Source organism: Motacilla alba, chromosome 8 (assembly GCF_015832195.1).
Source record: "Motacilla alba alba isolate MOTALB_02 chromosome 8, Motacilla_alba_V1.0_pri, whole genome shotgun sequence".
Classification (NCBI taxonomy): Eukaryota; Metazoa; Chordata; class Aves; order Passeriformes; family Motacillidae; genus Motacilla; species Motacilla alba.
In genome coordinates, this window is record NC_052023.1 from 11,519,969 (window position 1) to 11,543,994 (window position 24,026).

The following is a 24,026-nucleotide window of genomic DNA, read 5'->3' on the forward strand; positions in this document are numbered from 1 at the left end:
CAAACTCTCCAGTGCTTTTACAAGGTCTTTCACAATCCCAGACACACATATATATGTGTGTGTGTGTGTGTGTGTGTGTGTGTGTGTTGCTGCGTGTGTATGCATAAAAGGCAGCTTTGAAACTAAGACAAAAATTAAAAGTTCATTTAGCAGAGATAATGAATCCAGATTTGTCTTCTGACACCTTCAGATGGAATAAGTAGCAGTTAGAGAAACAATGGAATAACTCCAATTACACAGTAATATGCTTAAGGAAAAAATCTCCAAATTAAGAGAACCACAAAGCAGGCAAGAGCCAAATGATTTAATTCTAAACAATTTTACATGCTACATTATCAAATATATGAAATCTAGTAAAGAGTTTACATTCTGTCTTGCACCTTTCAACTTCATGTTTTGCATGTTTCATGGAAAACAAGCACCCTAATTTTAAATCACTCATTTTCTCTCATATTTTCATGAATGTTCAATGTCACCAAAACTGCTAGAGTACTTTGACTGAGAACACAATGGTGTAAAGTGTGCATATGCAGATGTTCATTGCTCAGCTACAGTGGATCCTCACTCATAAGTGGCACTCCCATACACTACTACAATATAAGTAACTCAAACCACTGGCACTGGAATTTTGTACAGCAGGAATATCGAAGTATTTTAAGAGACATACCACGAGGCCCTTCTACTTGCATCACCATATAGTTCAACTCTGGGTTTGGAGTTAGTAATAGCCAAAAGTGCATGATGGAAATTGAGTACGCTGGTCCTCTGCCCAAGGAAACTAAGGAAAAAAATATTTTCTTTCTGCATTTTAAAACTGGTATCTTTGTTGCAATTTTTCTATGGGCACTCTGTAGAGCCTATAAAGTACAACAGACTCTTACTGCAAAATTTAGAGAATGTGTTGACTGTTTGTGGTTAGTGTATATATTCTTTATGGCTGCTGGTCAATTGAGATTTCATGGGCATAAGCTTTTTGTACTTCAATGTCTTATTTCCTAGAAAAAGAAATCCAGCAAAAAATAACTCCTCAAAAACCCCCAATCAAAACACCAACCCAACACTCTGCATTTGTCAACACTGGGATGAATGCGGCAAATACACCCATCCCAGCTGATGAATACCTAAGTCACTCTGAAACGAAAAATTTCCATTTCAGTAAATACACTGCACAGTAATACACTGAACTTTCACTAGAGAGCTGCTCAGTGACTGCAGCTCTGTCTCACCCCAGAGTCCCGCGCTGCAAGGCGATGATGCAGTACTGAGCGCTGCGCTGCGCTCCCGGGGCAGGTGCTGGCTGGCACACGGACACCAGGGCAGGCGGCAGAAAGGCGCGGCTCTGCCAGGCTGGTGGCTGAGCAGGAACAGCACTCACTGACTGCAGCACCTGCAGCACTCACTGACTGCAGCCGCTGCCCCTCGGCACCCGCAGCCTCTGCTCAGCACCGCAGCGCCGCTGCCTTCCCACAAGAGCTGCAGCCTGCGGGCTACAGGGAAGCCATACAAACTCTGCTGAAACACGATTACTGACAAGAACATGAGAGTGCTGATGGCTCTCCACAGGTAGAAATTCCTGGGGTCCTCCACTTATCTCAAGAATGTGCAGTCTCTTGTTATTCAAAAACTTTTGCTACGGATCTTATGGCTATAAAAATATGTTGGCCATGCATGGGCCACTGCATCTTCAGTAAAACCTCCATCGCACAAGAGCTGTTTTCAGGGGAGAGCGGAGGATATTGAAAGGTTTTGCAGACTGACTTTAAGACTATGGCATAGCCAAGCACAACATGAACTAGTAAGGTTATATTATAGTCACCTCAGGAGTACAATGAAAAAGTACAATGAAGGTCTGGAGTTTTGTTTTGTGGTTTTCTGTTTATTTCTAAATAAAGCATAACAGAACTACTGATCTCTTTGACATACACATTAACCCTTACATGATAGGTCATAAGTATTTTCTACTGGAACCTTATTCACTCCACTGTGAATTGACAGCACCTTACTGTAACTTACTCTTTGAAATATTTTCTTTGAATAAACAAATAGTTTTGACTGTATGTACACAGTAGAGCTATAAAGGCAAGGAAACCCAAAGGGAAATATAGGATAAACTGCTTAGGATAAACTACAACAAGAGAGATCCTGAGAAGGAATACTCTAAGTAGATGCCAAGCTTGGAAATGCCTCAGTCAGCTCGGAAGAAGGCTGTTATGTGGAAAAGACCAGGATAAGACAGCATTAAATATTAAATTTTAATAACTATTGTACCAAACCACAAATGAAAAAATCCAAGTAAACAATCAAATAATATATTTTAATTTGGTGAAAGACACCCTTTCCCCAAGTTTATTCATCTGGAGAGAAGTATTTTGCAAGGTGGTTTATTTACTTGCACCACCTAGTGGGGTTTATTTTCATCTACCAAAATAGTCCGAGGTCAGTCAGTTGTGTTCCTACCTCATGACATTAGTGACAGACTACATTTTCTCACAAGATAATGTTTCAAGCCTCCCCAACCCACTAATAGCATTACACTGCTAAGTTTCCACACATCTATAAAAACACAGCACAACAAATGCAAGACAACAATACCTTTTTTGCTTGTATTAAGTTCTGCAGGAATTTAACACAGATGTCATAGAAAGCTGTTTCATAAAGTGGTGTTTATGAGTTTCAAATTCAAAGTACATGTCAACAGTACCTTGTCAGAGCATACCACACATTAACTCCAGAGTCTGAACAGATTGTTAGGTGGTAACAAGGCCACACACTGAGATTTGGAAGACTTCTGCAGGACTTTTGAATCAAACCCTGGGAAGAGGCAGGCACACCGTGCAAAGGGTTCTGCCTGCAGGAATGAGGGCTCATCAGACAGCAGCAACCACTTGTGACATAGCCCAGCTGCAGCACAGCAAGCACCTCCACTGCCTCTGTCCTGGCTCCAGGATGTTCCACCACCATTTGTCCTCATTACCTGGCTGCTTTACAAGACTCTGCCCCAGCACAAAACTACTACATGAAGTCCAGCCACATTGGCAAAGTTTATCAGGTCAAAGCCCAACCTGATAATAGACAAGAACTAATTAAATATGCCAAGTAAGGCTTGTATTGAAACACTAAACTGATTTTGTCCAGAATGCATCCTTTTCCTGCTTATTCCTAGGGAAGAACTCACTGGATTAAGAAGTCTGTTGCATTTGATCTGGAGCAGAAGTCATGCTATGGAGGCACTACAGAAGGTTTGTAGATGAGGAAACTAAACAAGAGATCAGTGCCAAAGTGCCTCCGGATCCTCCATGTGAATTTTGCAGAGAAGGAACCTTAAGCATTTACAGAAATTCACATCACCTTTCTTTCTTACAAAATTCATAATTTCATGATTTCAACCTAATCGGTTTCAGTTCTCTCTTCCATACAGACGTGTATTTGTAACTCTGACAACAGCAGAGGAGAAAAAAACGCTGTACCACTTTACAATTTGGAACTCATCACAAATGTTTCATTTGGATGCACAGGAAGACTTTGGGGAATGATGCAAGACTTTTTACCCTTCTATAAACTTCCACATGAGACCAGAGGAGAGGAAAATACTTTTCTTTTATTTCATAGTGGTTTACAAAACAACCAAAATCTGTTTGCTCAGAAACAATGCCTTTTTTTGCAAGAGAAACAGATGCCAGTAAGAACTGCTGTCACATGCACGCAAAGCCCCAGGCTACAGCTCTGTCTAGGACAGTTAAGTACCATCTCCTACTACACAGAATCATCTTCTAACAATGGGAGAGGATAACTGTGCTGCAGCCAAGCACACAACAACACAGTCCTTTGAAGAGAAGGCAAGAATTGAATCAGGCTGTATTATAAAGAAAGGAGAAAGTGTTTGTTGTTTTCCTTTTTGTACTCAAACTTTTAAATTGTTTCAATCCTCGTATGAAGCAGTTTTTCAGGACAGAATATTAAAGTGATTTTTTTCATAGTTTTCTTATTTGGTTACGGTTCCAACATGGGCCATTTTGCTCTATGAGGACTAAGATCAAATTTAAGACAACAGCTACCTAGTAAATGGGAAACAAAAGATGCTTGCCATTTTATCCCATGAACATTTGATGCTCACCCACATAAAATCTAATCCTGCACAACTATGAAGCAATATAAAGGCAAAACACCAGGCTTCTTACCCAATACCAATGCACTGCAGAATGCTGACTCCATTCAGAAAGACAAAAAAGACAAAATAAGTATGAAAGCTCAGCCTTTAAGTTAATCACTGGTATCAGAATACAGGTTCAGATACAAAGGCACAGGTGACAGACAGTACCTGTTATTTAAAGTAAAGGTGCTATGAATGGGCGGCTCATACCCCTAAACCCCAATGTAGCTGTTTCCTGAAATTTTTGTCGATGAATTTTAAAGCTGCCTCCGCTACTCCTTTCCTGAGGGGCAGTGCTATGTGATCATGAAGAACTCACAGTAGTGTCACTGTGGGACCACATTTATTAGTAGGACTTTTGGTCATGTTTGTACCATAAAGGACATTTTCAGAGCCCACTCTTCTGCACAGATTAAGACTGCAGTTGCTCAGAAAACCATTTGCAGAGAAAACAAAAAGGTAAGAAAAAAAACCCCCAACAAACAACAACTCATAAAACTTTCAATCATTTTCAACCAAATTCACAAAAGTATCTCCTTAATAGGGTCTAATGGGGACTAAACACTAAAACTTTATCAACAGTGGTCCTGTTTTTAAATAAAGAGAAGCTGCTGCTTATCAGGGATTTCTGAGATAAAAGCTGAGCAGTAATCATATTTGCCTTAAATTTCATTTTTATTTTTAATGCATTATGAAATGGCCCTCATATTTTCTGTTACATTTCTGCTCTTTTTACTCAGCTATTTTCTAAAGCACTGGTGGTTGCTATGGTAACTTTGGCTTTTTTCCCCTCAATGTTCATGCAGGTTTTCATCAAACCCAATGACTTTTTTTTTAATCTTATCTGCTCTATAACAATAGTTCTTTGACTAAGGTGCTGGATACTGTACCAGATGAGAATCCTGCTATTTCACAAGAGCAAATGAAAAAATGGTAAATTTTGCTAAATTCTGAAAACTAGCAATTAAAGTGGGAGTTTTTAGGGGGTTGGTTTGTTTGTTTTTAAATGTCTGAGTACATTTCTTTCTTCCTTTTAATCTGCATATGTGCAGGTGAAAGATAAAGCCAATTTTTAAAAATAGCAATGCTTGAGGAACAGAAGACTTTGTGTGGAAACTTTTTTAAAGTAATCACTGCTGTTTCACACAGACTAAGAAGGACACAACTAAATTAAATGAGAACTGTGTTATTTACTGCATTTCCACTATGGATTAACACCAGTCCAAATCTTCCTGTCACAGAAAAAAAAAAATCCTTCTGGTCACTTTAATCCAGTATTTCTTCAGATCAGCACACAGTCTCTTACCACGTTGATCTGTAACCTAGAGGAAACAAACTGCATATGCCAACAAACAGATGACATTTATGCAAAGGTTTGAGCCATTTCCAAACACTCTTCCATAAGATTCTAGTTTAAATCTAATTTTCCAAGAATATTTAAGTTTAGGGCTACATTTTTCAATGTGGATTTGATCTTAAAGGCTTGCTTTCCCTTGTATTAATGCAAAGGAGATGCACTCTTGATATCTTCTACAGGACAAGGTTATCTTTTTTGTGCTCCAGATAGGAATAACCTTTCAGGAGAACTTACCACCTTACTCACCAAAAGTAACACACACAGCCATTCAATCAGACTGAGCTGATTAAATGACACTAAACTAAATGAACATACAGGACTGAACATTCAAAAAAATAAATCCACACCAAAATTTTGATAACAAAGAGATTAACTACTTCACTCACTAAACGAGGTCCAAAAGTAGCATTACTGGACTAAACTTTTACTCCAAGATAATTACCTGAATCTGGCCCCTGACTTGTAATGTTTACAGGCAGGGCTGTGCTGGAGACAGTTTGATCCAGTTCAGCAGAGTGGGCTATTGAAATAACCCTAGAAAAAATTAATTACCTCTAATGGTGTCATTTTCTCAAGCAGTATCAAAAACATGAGCAAAAAGAAAAAGGCTTTACAAACTAAGAAAGTTACTGCTCCACAGAATTCAACTCCAAAAATGATTTTGCATTACTTTCTTTGGGGATGGGTTGCGTTCAATATCCATTTGCCTCGACAGTAATAATTCATCTTTTTGTCTTTTATTATGGTTATGGAAATTTGCCTTAATTTCAGGTTTTATAATCAGAAGCACGCTATTTTTTAATGGGAGTAGATGACTAACGTGTATTGCTCTTATTTCTGATTGTATTGATTTCCTGATTCCCTCCTCTCCTAGTAACTTTTTTCAATTCCGTATGTAAAAAATTAAGACTTCTATTTTACAAGGACAGGTGAAAATAAATAATCTACAATTTGCTTCACTTCATTTCAGCAATTTTGTTTCTATTCAAATTTCTGGTGAAGTTAGCTTTATTACATAATTATTCTTTTTAAAATTCTAATTACATTTAACAAAATAATCTGATTACTAGATGAGCACAGTAGGCATAAAAGGCATTAATACATTAATTATTCTCTGTTTCAATTTGCATTATCCTAGTTTTACTGAGACTTCAGTTTGTTACCATGTGTAGGTTGCATATTCATCTGGCACATTAAAGATGGTTGGATTTCCTCAGTAGGTGAGATCTCCTTTCCAATGATATTTGTACCAGCCACAATTTTTACAGCTTTCTCTTATGCTCACAGCAAGATACAGGCAATAGTCACACTGCAATTAGGTATCTTCCATAGCTGCATTTTATGATATAATTACCAAGATGTAAAATGAGCTTCCCCTCCTCCCACTTTTTCTTTCCAGTCTCAGTGTATCTCATAATGGATTTCATTTTACATCCAGAGAATGCAGAAAGAAACAGTGAGAAACCGGTTAGAAACAATTACCTAGGCTATGTAAAAACCCAACTAAGTACCTCCTTGGTGATGTACTACCATAAATAAATACCACATCAAACTACTAATCATTATTATTTTAAGACATCTCTTGCATCTATTATTTTCATCAATAAAACTCACATAAATGTACACAAAATTCAAGGCAGTGTTAATGATAATATTTTAAGAACTGCATTGTAATTTTAAATGTTTTATTTTTACTATTATCTGAATTTAAGAACAGTCATAATACAGCACAGAATTATGAACTGGCTGATGCATACTCTCCCATAGTGTTAAAGAAATAATTATGTTTGCACAAAACCTCAATAGTGCAATATAATAAGAATTTTGTGACCAGAATGGAATCCCTCTGTTTGCAGAATATGTACAGCTACATATAAAAACTACTTTTTTTTTTCTCCCACACCCCACCACCAACTGGAAATGTGTCCTCATCCATGACCTTTCCACAGCTTCCAGTGCTGCTGGAAGCATCCCCAAGAATGACAACTGGAGAAGCTGTTTTCATGACACAGCTGCTCGTTAGTAACTGAACAGACACATCACATCAATACAACCATTATTACTATAAAATATTTAGAGTGACACTGATGTAAACCATCTTTGAATATATGGCATGAGAAGTCTCCCTGCCACAGCTAGCTAATATTTTCTCTTGTCCTTCCTAAATTACTTTATGAACCCACAGATTAATAAAGAGCCTAATATTTTTCAGTAGTGCCATTAGATTTGCAAACCACATAGAAATATTCTGATTTAAGGACTATTTTCTATCTAACCACATTTTTTTGTGTGCACACAGTTTCCAGTTTTAAAACATTACAGCAGAGTGCAGATTTATCCATTTTACAGATATGCCATATATTTTTATGGAGACATCCATAAGCATCTAATAAGATAGAAGTCAGCTCAGAATATTTTGTAATAAAGTACCTGTTAGTAAAAACTATATCAGAGAGAAACCACACACAAAGGAAAAAGGAACTAGGGCACTCTATTTGACAGCTGAGGAAGAAACAGAGGTTACGTCCTCGATGGCTGAGATTTAGAGCAGTTTCACTTAGTGGCTGTTCTGCTCCAATTCCCCAGCTAAAATTTAGACCTACAGCAAGAAGTCTTCATTCCTATTTTATTCTAGCAGAAAGTCATGGTTCAGACTCTTAAGTAACCAACAGAAAAAAAATACTAGCCAGTGGGGAACTATGAAGCTTAAATATTATGTTACAGTTAAATTGAGATAAACCTAGGAGCAACTACAGGGTTCACTATATTCTCCCAAACTAAAAAGAGTTATAAATTGTTAACTATTCAGAAGTGTAACTTATGTCCTACTATTTCAAACACAAAAATACTATTGAAATTTTAGAGCATGTCTATGGTAACTTGTCTCATATGCAGATCACACAGGATCAAGAATCATCTAGGAACACAAGTAACTCTTTCTGATTTTTAGCTCACTCAAATTATTTAATACAACTATAATATTATATGCACTAACCCACCTCCCAAAAATGACTACTGTGGAACAAGAGGAAAAACATACTCTTATCTACTCTTATCTACTCCCTTCACACAGTTTACACTTAGGTACATTTTCTGATGGCACAGAAGAACTAACCATTCCTATCCTTCAGAGCACTGTGCTTCTTGGGAGGAAATTCAGATGGATAATCTGCAAGCCAGATTTGGCCCCAGTTTTGGAAAGCTTCTGCCAGCAGAACAGTGGCCCTGGACTGCAGCTCCAGGAAGGGAGCCACCAGGAGAACACATTGGCACCAAGCTGCCCCAGCCTCCCATCCATGCTCTGAGAGCCCAGGTGGGCTCTCAGAGCCCAGGTGAGCAAACAGCACAGCGAGCGGTGCTGTTCAGCAGGACAGCCCAGCCACAGCCCAGCTCTACCTGTGTGCCACAGAGCCCTCAGAGAGGAGCACACAGAGCATCTGCTCTCTCCTTGCAGTGCATCCCCTTCCCCTCCAGCGAGGCAGCAGATCTGCCACGACAGCCAAGTGCAAGAGGCGAGCGGAGCGCGCGGGAACTGCTGCGGCGCAGCCACGGCGCCTGGGAGCTGCAGTTCAGTGGCCTGCTCTGACAGCCACCTTGGCTTTCCCAAGCAGGATAAATACACCCAGCTCAGGCTTAAGAACATTCAGTGTCCCAGGACGGCAAACCCACTTTCAGAAATGGTTAACTTGATGAGAGTACTCAGACTGCTGATGTTAAATATGAATTCAAACGTTTTTCAGAATAAGTACAAGAAAGAACCCACTCCCACCAAGTACCTTTCACACATTCTGAATCTGTATGAATCCAAGCATCTGTCATTTATCACTGACTGCTGAAAACCCAACAGTCTAATGAACATTTTTTAAATACTGAGATAGGAAACATAGAAAGAGTGAAAACATAACATCAATTTAAAGATTATCATCTGTTGAAGATTAATCTAAAAGGTCAGCAGAGCTTTTCCTTATCCTTCAATCGGTGTCTAAAATTATACCAATATACCAGTATTATTCAGTCTCTTTCTCTGCATCTGGTCCCTCCAGAAATGATTTTTTGGTATGTTTTTCCCATAGCAATTACACAGAGAATTACACAGAAAGTAACACTGTAAAATAGAAAATCCAGCAACAGAAGGCAGGAGGAAGGTGCAACATTTTTAATTGTTTCAGTTTCTGATAAACTATTCCCTTAGTAGTAGAGTAAACTGGTGTATCAGCTACACTTCAGCAACCTTTTTTAACCAGTAGGAAGATAAATTTAAAATGGCTATCATATCATTCAAGGAATTTATGCTACAGCAACTTTAAATAACCAATGCTCAACTATTCTTCCCTTCCCTACAGGAAAGGAGATTCTAGCCTCCATTGTGGTCTTGCCTTCTCTTCGGAACTAGTGGACTGAACTATTCTTGTTTCAACCCTTGGCTGGGGTGGGAAGAAGACACATTCTCCCTCTCCAAACTTGCTTTTAAATTCTCATTCCTGCCTGTCACCAAAATACTGCTCGAGTAATGCAGTGCTCTCACTAATTTCATGTTGTATTTACAAAGTGAAAGGGGAATTCCCTAAACCAGCTCGTGTTTTCAATCTACATATTTTGGGAGTCCACTGATTTGAACCATTCCTGCATCCATAGGAAACATATATACATACATATATATTGGTTACATAAAAAAATAGTAATTTCAGTTTGCAATAAATGCTGGTGCTACATTACAGAATATGAACACATCTTCACACTCACACACTGAGTAGCAACTCCCAGTTCATTTTGTGAAAGAGGAATCCTGCCTGTCTTAATGTTCCAAATTACCTCTGATCTCTAGACAGATGACTAAGGGGGTTTCAACCTTTTCAGTTCTTTTGCAATATCATATAAACTTGTGCCCAATGTAACTGGCAGAGCAGAGGTTGGCTGCCACCATTCTGTAGCTGAGCATCCACAGTTGCCATTCCAGGAATCTCCAAATTGTAAATGGAAGCAAAAGGAATTAAGTTTACTAGGATTCAAAAGATACAACATATCCAACCCCTGAACAGGTATTCCTCCAGCCCCCTAGGGATCTTGCTTTCATCCTTTCTTTTCTTATTCCACTTCAGGGGATACAGAAGACTTTATTTTGCTTCATTACTTCTTGTTTGTTTTTCCTGCTATTTACCAACAACAAACTCTTCATGCAATCAATCTTCTGCCTGCAAAAATGTTGAATAAATCTCATTTTGCACTAAATTCTTTGTTTACAGTATTACTGTCTTTTTCTGAAAGATCAATCTCACATCAAAGTTAATATTTTGCCATCCTACAAATTTTATAAAATAATCTTAACAGTAGCTTGGGCACTTTGGTAGATGTATTCAGCATCTGTTTCTATAGATTTCTGATACTCTTGACCAAACACATAAAACAATCTCATTTTATAAAGTAATACTAAACAGTGCTCAGCAAGCCATCTGTAAATCCAGTGCTTTATGTGATCAGAATCGCCTTTTGTAATCACCTCTAGTTTTCTTTCCATCCTTTGATGCAATTGTGACTTTCTTGCTCCCCTGATATCAGAAATTTGCACTGGTCTATTCAAAGACCTAGCTGGACAGAAAAGACATGCCTGGCAATAATGAAATGCTTTTTTTTTTGGAGTTCAGCTCTTCTTTCACAACTTACATTTCACTTCTTTGCTACAGAACCAGGTCTCTCAGTATGCCCACTGAGCAGCATAACCTCCCTGAGTGTAGCAGAGCCTTCAGAAACAAGCAGAGACACATCTCAATCTTCCAGCTCACCAAAACCAACAACAGGGCTTCAGGGACGCGCATTTCAGTAATCAAGGTAATAGCTCTGTGATGAGAGCTTTGGTCCAGCAAACCAAAGACTTGAGAAAGGACCCTCCTATTGAGAGGGCTGAAAGGTGTAGACCAAGATCAGTTTATGGTCTTTTAACCATTGTTATATAAATACATTGTGAAGGCACTTCCCTCCACAGCCTCTTTCCCTCCACAGCTTTGGGCAAGACATGAATTTTCAGAGGCAGAAATTTCTGACCATCCAGAAGGTCATCCCTCAGGTGCCCAAAAAAATCAAGGGTAAGCTTTTTGACAATATGAAAACCAGCAAAGACTAAAATCATTTGCATATGGCTTAACACCATATTTTTAAAAAGCAGTAATGCTGCTTGAGCCTTGGAAATTTAACAGTTATGTGCACAGATTCATCCCTAGGGCTGCATAACAAATGTTGATGTGAGCTTGGCTTCTAAATTCCAAAGACCTAAGAGTTCCACAGTCACTTCTTCCAGATGCCTGCTTCTCCTCACCCCTGTTTTTTCACTCTGCCAGAAATCACACAAGAAGGGTATCCTAACAAACATCAATGGCAGCTCTGGTACTTCTGACAGGAAGCAAGTAATAGTAATACAGTTTTATTGAAATTCCCATGTTACCTCACAGTGCTGAAAACATGCCAAAATTACATGAAAATATTTCCTGGTCAGACTTATGCCAAATACTACAGCTGTTTCCATGGTCTTCTTCAGCAGCAACATAGAGCACACAGCTACAGAAATACCACTAGGAACAGACATTAATTTTTATTTAGTACCTGGGCAGCAAAGCAAGAAGATCAAGCCAGGACCTCCATATAAATAGCACTAGAAAGAATAACAAGCACTTCAGGAGACTGCAATTATAAAGCAGCCTGCTCAACTGCAAAAATAATAGCAGGTAAAGATCACACAGGGAGAAGAGATGAAGAAGAAATAATGAAATAAAACATGAATTTTACATAGGAAAGGTATAAAAAGGAGTGGATAAAGGAAAACAAAATAAAAACCCTACACGAAATATTCTCTGATATCTAAATATTCTCAAGCTGTCTAGATGATGTTAAAATCTACTAGATATACTTAAGATCTCCCACTAAACCTGCCATGCAACAATTTTAGACGGCCTAACCACTATATGTGCCAAGTCAACTGGCATATCAAAGAAACTTGTGACGAATGTAAAGGTACTGAACTTGGTTCAAAAGCTGAATCCAATAAAATACTGCCATTGACTTGCATGTGCTTCATGGTACCTCTACAGACCAAGAGGTTTCTTTGCATATTAAAATTATACCTAGAAATAACTAACGATATATAGGTTCAACAAAGCAGTGTGGTACTGAAAACGTGAAATGATAGAAGCGCAACAGTTGAAGGTTTTTCATAGAAAAAATGGAGGATGACACAAAGAACAAAAATTTGGAAAAAGAGGGGGAAAAATCACCAAAGAAAGTCTGAGTCAAGAGCTATAGTTTTGAAACAAAACCTTTTTTCTATTACCAAAAACCCCCCAATATCTGTCAAAATGCATGGTCAAAAATCCTTTCAAAGGAACAAAAATTAAATTGTTCAAAGCTGCTTTTTAAAATACCTTGCTAAACAGGGACTGTAATTACCAAGCATAGCACTTCAGTGGATTTAAAATCTTCCCAACACAATTTTACTTGCAGTTCCTTTCGATATTGTCAGTCATTCTTATTTATTTTATACCAACATTATACTAGTGAGATTGTGCCCTCCTATGTAATTTTTCCTTCTATAGTCTTCATTCTAATTTCAGTTGTATTACCTTGAAAAGTTCCTTTACACTAGCAGGTATAGGAGTGTGTGTGTGTGTGTATGTCTATATATATATTGACCTATCTTTATGCAAGCAAAGAAACCCCAAAAATATTTACAAAATACTTTAGGAAATCCAGCAATAACATTTAACAGCAAGTATTGGCTCACCCATCTTCTTTGATTACTTGTAGACTATTAAAAAGCACATGGATTATAAAATCCAAACTTACCACTAAAACAGAATAAATTTGTAAGACATTAGAGGAAAATACAGTACATGAGTAACTGATTAGTGTTCTTCATGGGAAAAACTATGAAACCCATCCATCTGAAGATGTTTGTGGCCTTAGAAGTAAGAGCTTCTCATTCCCACTGGGAATTCAACTCCGATGCATAGAGACCCGCTAAATTATGAGGTTTTTTCTCTTTTATATTACTCTGAAACTGAAGCACGTTACATCTCTATCAGGCTGTCACCCAGTAGGAAAAATGGAAAATAAGATAAAAAACCTCCCATTATCCCATTGAAATTCCACCGAACAAGGACCAAGCAGAACTCTGTTTCCACGCCCGCCTGATTCCGAAGGGATGCCGCAGAGCGGGGCGTGGGACGGGTACGGTGGGGTTCCCCCGGTCCCGGTCCCGGTTCCAGCCCTGGTCACGGTTACAGCCACTGTCCCGGTCCTGGTTACGGTCCCTGTCCCAGTCCCTGTCCCGGTTACAGTCACTGTCCCAGTCCCTGTCCTGGTTACGGTTACGGTCCCGGTCCCTGTCCCGGTCCCTGTCCCAGCGCCGGTCCCTGTCCGGTTACGGTCCTGGTCCCTGTCCCGGTTACGGTCCCTGTCCCGGTCCCTGTCCCGGTCCCTGTCCCTGTCCCTGTCTCTGTCCCAGCCCCGGTCCCGGTCCCTGTCCCAGCCCCGCCCGCTGCGCTCCCGCTCCGGCGCGATGGCGCCACCTTGCGGCGCCGGCCGGGAGCAGCCGCGGGTCCGCCCGGCGCTGCCCGCCCCGCGGAGCGCGGGACCCCCGCCAGGAACCGGGACCCTGTCCGGGAACGTGAGCGGGCAGAATTAGTCCTAAAAGTGCTTATGAAATGTTAAAGAACCACACATCTGTGGCACCTGGTACAGACTGAACGGGGATTTCGGAACAAACCCGGACATTCTTATTTAAGGAAAGCCCGCTGAGCTGAGCAGCATCTACTTGCCAAACAAACAAATCAACTATTGGTTCATAAAGTGGATTCCTCAAGATTACAGGACCACGCGAATGCAGCTTTAATTATTAAGCACATCAAATTGAAAATAGCTGGTGGAAAAGAAGAAAGGACAGGAAAGAGACACCAACACACACACACAAAATAGATTGAGAGAACATTAGCTAGTAATATCCTGCAAATGAACCAATTACTCATAATTAGCCTATTACAAGCATCCCTCCTAACACAAGTGACCAATTTATTTATTTTTAGGAAAACAATCACTGCCAGTAGTGAAGAACCACAATTCTTCATAACAGAAGCATTAAATACAAAGCCTAATACTCAAAAGCAATGAAATTAGGATGGTTTTATATGATACTGTCTTTAATTCACTCCTTACTACCCTCAAGGGAAATATTCATCCCAATTTTTACCAACACTTTCTGCTGATACAGGTCTTTTCCTCATGACAAGAACTGGAAAGGAAAAAGTGTTCCAACTGGCTGTAGACTTACAATCCAAGTTCAAAAGACACACTCCTAATTTCCCGCAAGGCTCCTCCTCCAAAGAAGCAGGATTTCTTCTACTCCTTAATGCTGACTTTTTGCACATGCATGGCGATTTAGACAAAACATAACCATCGGAAGCCTCAGAACCCCTAGACTGTCAAATTTTCTGCTAAAATTGGCAGCTACAGATCCTGTCAGGACTGAGGCAGCTGCAGAACAAGCCCTTTGAAGTGAACACAGCTTATACTGAAACAGCTATGAAGAAAGGAAATAGCAGAGGAACCTTCTCTTTATTTTTTAAAGCTTTTACTCGCAAATATTCACCTACCACTACGTGGATAGAAAGAAAGCCTCTTCTCTTGGTTAATTAGTAGTTGTTCTCTGTATGAGTCTCAGCCCAAGCCAGAGGAAACTTCAAAGGCCTCACTCATCAAATGTCACGGCACGAGCTCCACGTGAAGCTGCCAGTTCTGATCTGGCTGCACAGCTATGGCTCATGCTGGGCCTGGGAGCGGATCTCTACAACCAAGTAATTGCTAAGCAATTGTGTAACAAAAGAACAAACTTCTATTGAAAAGATTTGGCAAAGTCACAGCAGTGGGCAAGATGAGAACTTGAACAGTCTGCCAGCAGTACAATCCTGCTACGTGTTCATGCCTCACAGGACAGCATCTTCTTTGCCCATAATCTGTGTAATCAGTGGTTTACCTCTTTTGTTCATTTGGCTTTTAATGTCCTTATCTGCACCTGTGACACCTGCAGCCTTAAAACAAACAAATCAGATCTAACACAGACTTCTTAAGGCTGTGTCAGAGCTGAGGGCCGGATTTCATTTTCTGGTTATGCTCTGTAACACAAACATTCTGTAGCATTCTACTGCCACCAGTACGTAAAAGGAGAAGAAAAAAGGTATCAACCTAACATTGAGGGAAGAATAAAACACAGGACATTATTCATAAAGGAATGAAGCCTCGAGACTTCATCAAATATTAAACCAATAACATCTTCACACTCAGTAACCAATGTAATATAAATTTTGATGTACTAGTAGTATATACTTGTGATCTACCAGATACCTCCTGGTCAATAAATCTTACAAACTCTTAAGGGCCCAAGTTCAATTCCCTATTACTTTCTTCTGCTTCACTGGGGCTTTTAAAACAATGTTGGACATGAACAAGATTAGTGATTAGTCATAACTATTTTGGAAGGATTATTTCACTTTTAAAAAGCTTGGCTGAGTTCTCTTCCAATGAAACAAAAAAGAATAAACCAGGCTGTGATAGCCCCATCCTTCCCCAGCTGTTTTACCTCAGAGTGTCAACAGCCATTGCATTCCATTGCACAGAATGGTTTAACTGACACTGAGAGGGTTAAAAATAAGCACTCATATTCTTTCATTCAGGAGTCATTCTTACATTATTTTGGGACAGTCAGTGGTAGCATCTATTCGAAAATCATGTAATTTGTGTTCTGCCTTCTCAACACCCTCAGAAATAGGTGTGTGTAATGTTCATAACATCTTTTAAAAAAACAGAATAACTAGTTCTTGTAGATCAGATGCTCCAAAACTGCATTTTTAAAAGACATTAACATTTTCATTTAATAAATTCACTTCAAGCTATAATTTGTTGTAATTCTTAAATTTGTTGTAGCTAAACAGAGCTGTCATACCAAGAGGTACTGACCTCAGAATTCTGCTTAAGAAATTTATTAATCCCTCCACATCACTGTCTGTTAGAGCTGTACTACAATTTTTCAGTACTTTTTTTAACCAATTCCATACTTCCTCCTCTATTAAAAACATATTGTCTATAAACTCTTTCCAAATGGTAACAAGACACTGAGAACTTAAATACTTTTTTAGAAAATTGTATAAAGGAGAACTATTAAACCAGACATTAAATCAGCATGCCCTCACCCCTTCCAATTTCACAGACTTAAGTGGATTGCCATGATAATGTAATACAGCTTTCATTAAATATCAGAATATTTCACAAGGCTAATATTCCTCTCTGTGCATGAATGCCCATTTCCCAACATGCTTCCATGTGTGCAGTGCAGCAGCATCAGGCACCAAAAATCTCTCAATTACTGACACCAAACTAACACACACACAAAAAAAGCTGAAAATTCCAGCCAGTCATTTCCTGTTTCAGAATGGTAAAGTCCTTCAAAATTAATTTCTCCTTTCAATTGTCCACAAATTAGAAACCCACATAGGTAAGTTTTCATCATGGTTTTTGACTAGCAATCTCAAATATCTTTCACTTGCCAAGAGCTTTTTTTATTCTTCAGTGAACAAAAACAATTTAATGTCACTAAGTACTGTTCTGTACTAAGGAATCACAAAACTAGCTTAAGATTTATATGGTATATACTAATGCATAAGATCCAGATATAAATACAATATGAAAGTAAAATATGAAATACACAAAACCTTTTAAGATATTTATAATGACAAGGACCAGAGTTACTGTTACCTTGAAAATAAATAAAACTGCTATCTACTGGCTTGAGCAATGGTAAACAACAAGGCAGATAAGAATTTACATAAATTTATGTGTTGAAAAGTGTTTAGTGATATAACACAATATTTCAGTCCTTTGTTTCTCCCTCCTACAGGGCAGTATCATCAAGCACAAAAGACACAACAGAAATGGAAGTACAATGCTAAATAAACCCTACAGAACAAGCACATCTTCCTTTACATCTTCCCAATAGGTGGCAACAGAATCCCAAAAATACAAAGAAGTTTATACTTTTTCCTTCATCCACAAAGTAATGGAAGCCCTGTTACGACTTCAATGAATGAACTTGCACCAGTAATTTTAATCAAATGAAGCACTGCATCTCAGGAATAGAAATTCTCAGGACAGAATAATGTCAAAGGCCAGCAAATTTAGAGAACTGAAACAAAAAGCATTTATTAAAAAGCTAATTGTTATCAAACGCCTAACCTGATGGCTTATACTCGGAGCTTATCTGGGAGAGGCAAACTACCACAAGCAGGAATTGCAGTAACAAAATATCTGAGCACTAAAGAAGAAACATTAAGTAAGAAAGAAAAGTCTAAACTACTTCTGCTGTTGTTGACATCCACACCTTGGTCTTAAGCAGCACTTATTTACAAGGGCTAGGAGAGGACTGGGCACAAAGTTTTCAGCTGACAACTTCATGACAGTAGGAGGTGCATATTAACTCCCTGATTCCTTGTAAGAAATGACAGGAAGTCAGAGTTCTTTTTCCTTGGCAGTTAAACACAACTACCTAGTTTTTGTGGCACAAAGCTATACAACTCAGGTCTAAATAATGCCCACTTACTTGCTTTCCAGGCCAGGCACGTCCCGGTTCAAGGAAAGCGTCTCTGCGGTGATCTCCACCTTCCTGACGCTGCCAAAGAAGTCTGTGATCAGAACGTTCTGAGGGTCTCGCTGGAACAGGTCTGTTCGGTGCCCAGGGGTGGAAACACACAAGCTTTTTGGACAGACCTGAAACTGGAAACCGAGATGGACAATCACATCCTATCCCAACACTCTCCACATACACCTTCCAGAATGAAACGACTTTTAACAAGAAAGATAAATAATACATACAACTTGCAATGATTTCAGTATAAGCTCCATAGCTGAAAAAAATGGTTGAAAAAAACACATTAAAATGCATAAACATCTTGATTAAGCATTTCTGAAAACCTTTTTCCTTACAATAACGCCACTGGAGTTTAAAAATGCTCCTGTGAAATCCAACCATCAATTACATCCGACTGATAAATGCACAAATATATTGCTGAACATAGATGCAGCAATGCTGCTATAACCTTCCAGAAGTCACAAGTGGGCATAAATTCTTCATATTTACCAAAAGGAGGCATGAAAAATTAAACAAACTTTGATAAGTAGCTATGTTGAAGGCTTCATAAAGAAGCAAAAATTTACATTTTGTTTGGGAAAAAAAAATCCAATGGTCTTGTTTCTAATTTATAGCCTAAAAATTAATGCATAGTATCTTCAAATACCAAAAGTGCTTTATTTACATTAAGTTCACAAACATCCTGTGACACCTACAAACCTCATTATTTATTTTATCCATGTATTTTGTCTACATATCAGATCCCCTATATCCCACACACACTGCAACACCTGAAAGACAAAACCAGCACTAACAAAAGCAGAAGGAACAGCGCCAGATTTGTTGCAGCATTTAGAACTGGCAAGACAGAATGTCTATCAAGTAACAGGTCTGTTATGTACCCAGCAGACATGGAAGGCAATACAAATGCATGCTGGACATAAAGCCATTTTTTACAAGTCCTACCACACCTGCCACAGCACAGATCACCTGGTAACAGTGCAGGTCATGTGAGTCCTTCACATTCCAGCCACACAGAACTTTCTACACAAGAGACTTAATATACAGGACTAAGAATGCCACTCTCCACATGGGTGCTCATCTTTCTTAATCTGACATTTTCAAAGTGATTTTCACAAACAGGTCCATCAACCACAGGAACTAGAGCTCATATACCTAAATTACACCATGGGTCAGCTCCTACAAGGTTGCTTCCTTATGACAAAAACCACATGTCTTAATCAGCTCAGTGCAAATACATCTTGGAATTATCCCAGATTATGACTGACAAAAACCTGCAAGTTTCAGGTCATACTTCCCAGCAGAAATACTGTGCTCAGCCTGACACAAAATGCACAGGCTTTTGTTGCTCGTTCTCTTTGGACAACACAGTCCTACATTACAAAAAGTTTCCCAGAGAGGAAACAATCTATATGGCTTTTCTTCATAGAGGATATGCTGCTCTATTCCAGTTTCTCTTTTATCCCTTTTTAGCCCAAGCCTGTAAGCATATGGCATTAGGCTGCTTGTCCAGGGACACCTCAGCTCACTTTTACCTTTACCTGAAGCATACAAGCACACATTTAGACTCAGCTCTTATTTTAATGATTCCCAACTCTCTTACTGGCTGCTATCACACAGCTGCTAAAAAAAAGATGGGGCAAACCATCCCCCCCCCACAGTTATCCTCCCTGTGGTGAAAATGAACTAGACTCAGAGTCACGCTTCCCATACAAAAGCCATTTGTTAATGCACACACAAACTCACTACAGTTTTCATTTTCAGCAAAACGCTATCAATTTTCTCCAGCTTTGCTCCAATTAAGGACACAAACATAAAAACTAAGTCTCTGAACTAAACCATTAAAAGTAAGCATTTGTTTTAATCCCACAATTTGAAGCATAAATTTATGCTGCAGTTATACAAGTAAGTCTCTCGCCAAGACTTTGAGTATGAATGTCCTAAAAAACTGCATCAGCACTGAAAGTGGGAAACTGATACTGCACCCAACTAATTCTAACCTGTCCTGCAATAGTTTACTACCACAACATAGTGATATGAATTTGAACAACAATATGAAGTGGCAGTGAGAAGAAAACTTCAGTGTTAAAAACCTACCCATCCACTACTACTCTGAGAAAGAACTGCAAACCAATTATACCACAGGAGACTAACACTAATAACCAAGGTCTTCTGACAAAAAAAAGAAAAGGCAAACACTGGCTAAGTTAATCACACTTTTTCCTATATTAATTTTTCCAAATTGAAAGGTTTTTTTTCCAAACAGAGCTAAAGAACTCCCACAACTTTGTTATCTTAACTTTTCTAACAACAATTTAGCTATTTTATGATAAATGACACCTCATTTAGAAATTTATTTGAATCTTATTTTAAAAGTCAAATGTACAACATTTCAAACTAGTCTTTATTTTCAGGGAATTGTGATCAAACCTATAGTCAGTCATTTGCACAGCTTTATGCTATCCCTTAGCAGCACAGATGGAGCAGGTGGGGAGTAGGTGGAGTGGATTATGAAAAATGATGTATCATTCTTTGCAGGAATGCAATATCCAAATCCTAGGTGCATGTGAAGAGAAGCTGTTTCAAGAGTAGTTAGAGAAAAGTGAAGAGGTAAGAGGATAGAAGCAGTGTAACAAATACACAGTACTTCAAAAAGAGAAGACATTAGACATATCAGAAGATCAAACAACTGAAGATCGTTTAATTTTAAAGCTAGGTAGTGAGCAATGTAAGTTACCCTGATCTTAGAAAGCATTAACTTAAATTTAAAAAAATCAGAGTTGGAGAGTTGGATAGAGTACCTCCACTGCCAGAGTACCTCCTGCAACTGCTAGCAAAAAAACCAGGGTTGTGTTTTTACTAGAGACTAACCATATGTCATTTTGGAACTCTTAGATGAAGCCTTGAAAAACACCAACCCAAAGTCAAGTGGTCACATTCGCTGAAATGCATGCAGATTACAACTCAGTACCTGATCACACAATGGCCTGGGCTGCAAGAGACCTTAAAGATCACCTGGTTCCACTTTCCTGCCAAGAGCAGGGACACCTCCCACTAGACCAGGCCTTGAAGTCCCATCCAATCTGGCCCTGAACAGATTATCACAAATCACAATATTTTGTGTCCCTTTTCTTCCACTCCCCAAGCATCAATCAGCAGATTGATAAGACGACTTAAATGATGTAAGGAATTTACCAGTATGGATAACTTCCCTCAGCTCTTCCTGAATATTTGGCATATAAGCAAAAACACAGTTAGGTATCTTCTATGAAGAGCTGAAAAAGTACTTGGCCAGCTAACAAATTTCTACACTTTCCACAATAATCAGATTAACATCCTCCTGGCCAGCCCACCTATACCACTTACCAGAGAGCGCCTTACATAATAGAAAGCACTGTTACTTTTTATTACCTTTTATTATTAACACAAATTAATTTTCTGGTTCACAGTGAAATTTGAATGAACAGGCTAGTCAAAGACAATCAATAAAAACTTGCATATTTTTCTTTATCAAGATTTATTTTAAACTTACCTGTATCCGATAATTAGAGGGTATTATAGTATAGGACAGAATTTCATTCCCATAGAAATAAGAACCTTGAGTCTTAACCACTGAATCAATTCTGTATCAACATAAAATCTGCCAAGTGTGGGTTGTTTAGAGAGAATTCTAGCACACATGTAGCAGTCAGGCTAACACCATCCTCTGTAGACAGAGGGAGGCTGTCTATATAAAACTTTTGAGCAGCTGCTCCTTTTACAGAAATGAATCTATGACAATGTGTTCTGTAAGTGGTGGCTCTTAGATCACTGATGTGGCACAGCAGGATTTACAGCTACAAAGTACCAAAGTATAACCCATGACTACAAAGAAGCTAGCATTGGAACAGGTATAAAGGGTTAATAGAGCAAATAAAATATGGTTACTTTTTATGTCATCTCACCAGTGTACACATCTCACTGCCAGAGAGGCATTTTCATAGATTTTGTCATATTTTACCTGGTTAGATTCTTTTTTTCCTTCTGCTTCATACCTGAAATCTACAGTAACTTTTGCCTCAGCTATAATTAAGTCAAAACACTGATGGATTTGTACCTATCTTGCTCTGGAATCTAAGCAGATATACAGATAAATTAGTCTCTGCAGGCATTTGTGAGTGCACTGTTAGAATTTTAACTGTTTAATCACCTTTGCAAAACGACATCAATGCCTGCTTTTCCACATCTGCAAAGTGTCTGCTATCCTGGTTTTAGAAGTTTCCTGCTAAAATATTTCACATGCAAATGCTTCATTCCATTGATATGAATATTTAATGAATAGTTTATTATTTTTTTCAGCAAAAATACAAAATCTGGCTAACTTTGGTTATTTTTTTCTGGAGGCAGCAAAGCACTTTCAAATAAGGACAATCCTTGAAGTGTTACACAACTACATTTAACAATAGCAAAAAAAAAACCCACCCTCTCTCCAAAGCTGCTTCCGAGAGAAACAGCAGGAGCATAAAAAGCATTTGAAGAACCCTACAGACAAAATAGATTAGTTTTGGAACTATTAAAGTCATTAGCATATTCATGAATGTTGAGTGTTCTACTTACTAGGTCATTCATATTTGTCTGACTGGCAGGATGGATTTCTTCCAAGAACTCTAACACATAGAAGGTGTATCTGTCCATGAGATGAACGCCAATCCCCAGGTCAGGCTGATGCTTTAAAAACAACATACAGCAGTTATTGGGCATTTGCAGGAGAGAACTCAGCATTCAGGAGAAGGAAGAGAATGTAACAGCATATTGCAAAAGTTAAGCTTAATTCTTTTTGTTCTTTGGCAAATTATGCAAAGAAAATGGCTAGCTGTGAAGAAACCTACTGCTGATAGGCTGAACAAGCAGCTTATCCTGGTAAAATCTATGTTTCCCAAAAGGCAGGGAACTCCTTCTTGATGGTCCAGCATGGATCTGTGGACTTTGAAAACAGGGCTGGGAGAACCAGTGTATCTTACAGCAGCGCATGGGTTCAGGTGATCCTGACCAGCTGCTTTTGGTCTGGCTGGAATCTCCCCTATGGCTCCTTCTGTAATTCAGTTGGGATATAATTACAGCAGCTGAAGGTTAGCATTTTGTTTTGTTTTATATCAAGTATAGTAAATCCTAGATTGAATATTCCTCACACCCATCTCTCAGCAGCCTTCCCATAAGATTCCTTGCTATTCCTAGGCAATGCATAAACTGGTCAGCAAGCACAGAAATCCATCATTAGGCTTGTTCTTTGGGACAGCAACAAAAACGAGCAGGAACAGTACACTTACAAGTTTTGTCAAACCCCCACAAAATACCTTATACATTCAGCAATTAGAATAAGGGAAATCTTTAATTAAAAGTCAGCAGGAATTGTGCATTCTGAAAACTGTCTTCATGATCACATAAATCTACTTACTGATAAAGAATCTTCTCCTACTTGGCTGCTAGCCAAGGCCATTATATTGGGTGAATAAAATCGTTCATACATGGATGCTCCTTGACAAGTATCAATAATAAACAACAATTCATTGTACCTGAAAGAAAGAAAACAGCCTCCTTACCCATTTCTACTTAAACACCATATACATACTTTGCTTTTTAAATACCAGGGCAGCTGCTCAGAACCTAAGGAACAGGAGCTCACCCTGATCAGTTTTAGGATATGAACAATACCTTTGAGCAGCTCTAACTGCAGGAAGCTGAAAGGAAAAACTAAAACTCTGCCTTCTTAATGCCAGCTCTCATACAATTTTATGGACAACCAACAGTATCACTGCTGCAGGTAAGCAAGGCATACCAGTAAGACACACTTAACAGTATGT

The 24,026-nt window shown here is 38.8% G+C and overlaps 1 protein-coding gene across 1 annotated transcript in view; it reads right to left on the reverse strand.

Moving 5' to 3' along the window:
* Positions 1–24,026, reverse strand: part of PIGK (phosphatidylinositol glycan anchor biosynthesis class K) — a 64,934-nt gene that overhangs the window by 33,611 nt on the left and 7,297 nt on the right. The window contains exons 7-9 of the mRNA XM_038145197.1: positions 23,621–23,738; positions 22,783–22,893; positions 18,139–18,311 (exon numbers count right to left, since the gene is read on the reverse strand). Of these exons, the coding sequence (XP_038001125.1) occupies positions 18,139–18,311; positions 22,783–22,893; positions 23,621–23,738 (402 nt within the window). The remainder of the gene's footprint in view (positions 1–18,138; positions 18,312–22,782; positions 22,894–23,620; positions 23,739–24,026) is intronic.